This window comes from Merops nubicus, unplaced genomic scaffold, assembly GCF_000691845.1.
Source record: "Merops nubicus isolate BGI_N331 unplaced genomic scaffold, ASM69184v1 scaffold45232, whole genome shotgun sequence".
In the NCBI taxonomy this organism is placed as follows: domain Eukaryota; kingdom Metazoa; phylum Chordata; class Aves; order Coraciiformes; family Meropidae; genus Merops; species Merops nubicus.
In genome coordinates, this window is record NW_008596437.1 from 3,005 (window position 1) to 3,768 (window position 764).

The 764-nt window shown below is 60.6% G+C and overlaps 1 protein-coding gene across 1 annotated transcript in view; it reads left to right on the top strand.

Moving 5' to 3' along the window:
• Window positions 1–341: 341 nt before the first annotated feature.
• The window catches only part of SLC4A4 (solute carrier family 4 (sodium bicarbonate cotransporter), member 4), a gene marked incomplete at its 3' end in the record, with an annotated part of 10,389 nt that continues 9,966 nt past the window's right edge, over window positions 342–764 (top strand). Inside the window, exon 1 of the mRNA XM_008936370.1 lies at window positions 342–598. Within this exon, the coding sequence (XP_008934618.1) occupies window positions 342–598 (257 nt within the window). The remainder of the gene's footprint in view (window positions 599–764) is intronic.

The window sequence follows — 764 nt, forward strand, 5'->3', positions numbered from 1 at the left end:
GCCAAAGCCTTGCTGGAGGGCCTGGGGACACACGGCTCCCCTGAGAGCACCACTGCAGCTTTGTGAGTCACGAGAAGGAGGCAAGGGAGTCCCCTGGTCCCTGGCGCAGGAGGGCGGCTGCGGGTGGCAGGAGCCAGCACTGTTGGGACCCGCAGGGCTGGCCCCGGTGTTTTGAGATGATTGTTGTTTTGGGCTCAGCTCCTGTGTATTTGTTTGTGGACAGTTGAAACTGGTTCGTGGCTTTTATAAGGTGTGGAGAGAGTGGGATCCTGCAAGTGCCAGCAGCTCCAAAGGGGAGGCCACGCTGGTGGCTGCTGGTGCTGGTGGCCATGTGAGCCCACATGCCCAAGGAGGCTGGCATGGCTCTCCAGGTGGCAGATGCCCACTCACAGCCCAGATCAGAGGGGAGCAGCCCAGAAGCTGCCTATCAGGCTTTTAACTGCAGCATCTTCCCTTCCAGCACAGCCCCAGCAGCTGAGCAAGCCAGTGCCACCCAGCAGCAGGAGAAGTGGGGGGAGGCAACCTGCCCACTGCTCTTCATCCAGCTCAACCAGCTTCTCAGCACCCCAGCGGGTCTGGAGTGGAGGGAGTCAGCCAGGTAGGCATGCCTGCAAAGGCCAAGCTGCCTGGACATGCTTTGGGAAGCCCAGGTTTCAAAAGTCCATCTCTGATGGAACCCATGATATCTCCCAAGGCTGGTGCCCGATGGAGAGGAGCCAGGGTCAGCTGAGTGCTGAAGTGGGGCAGGAGTGTGGCTGGGGTGT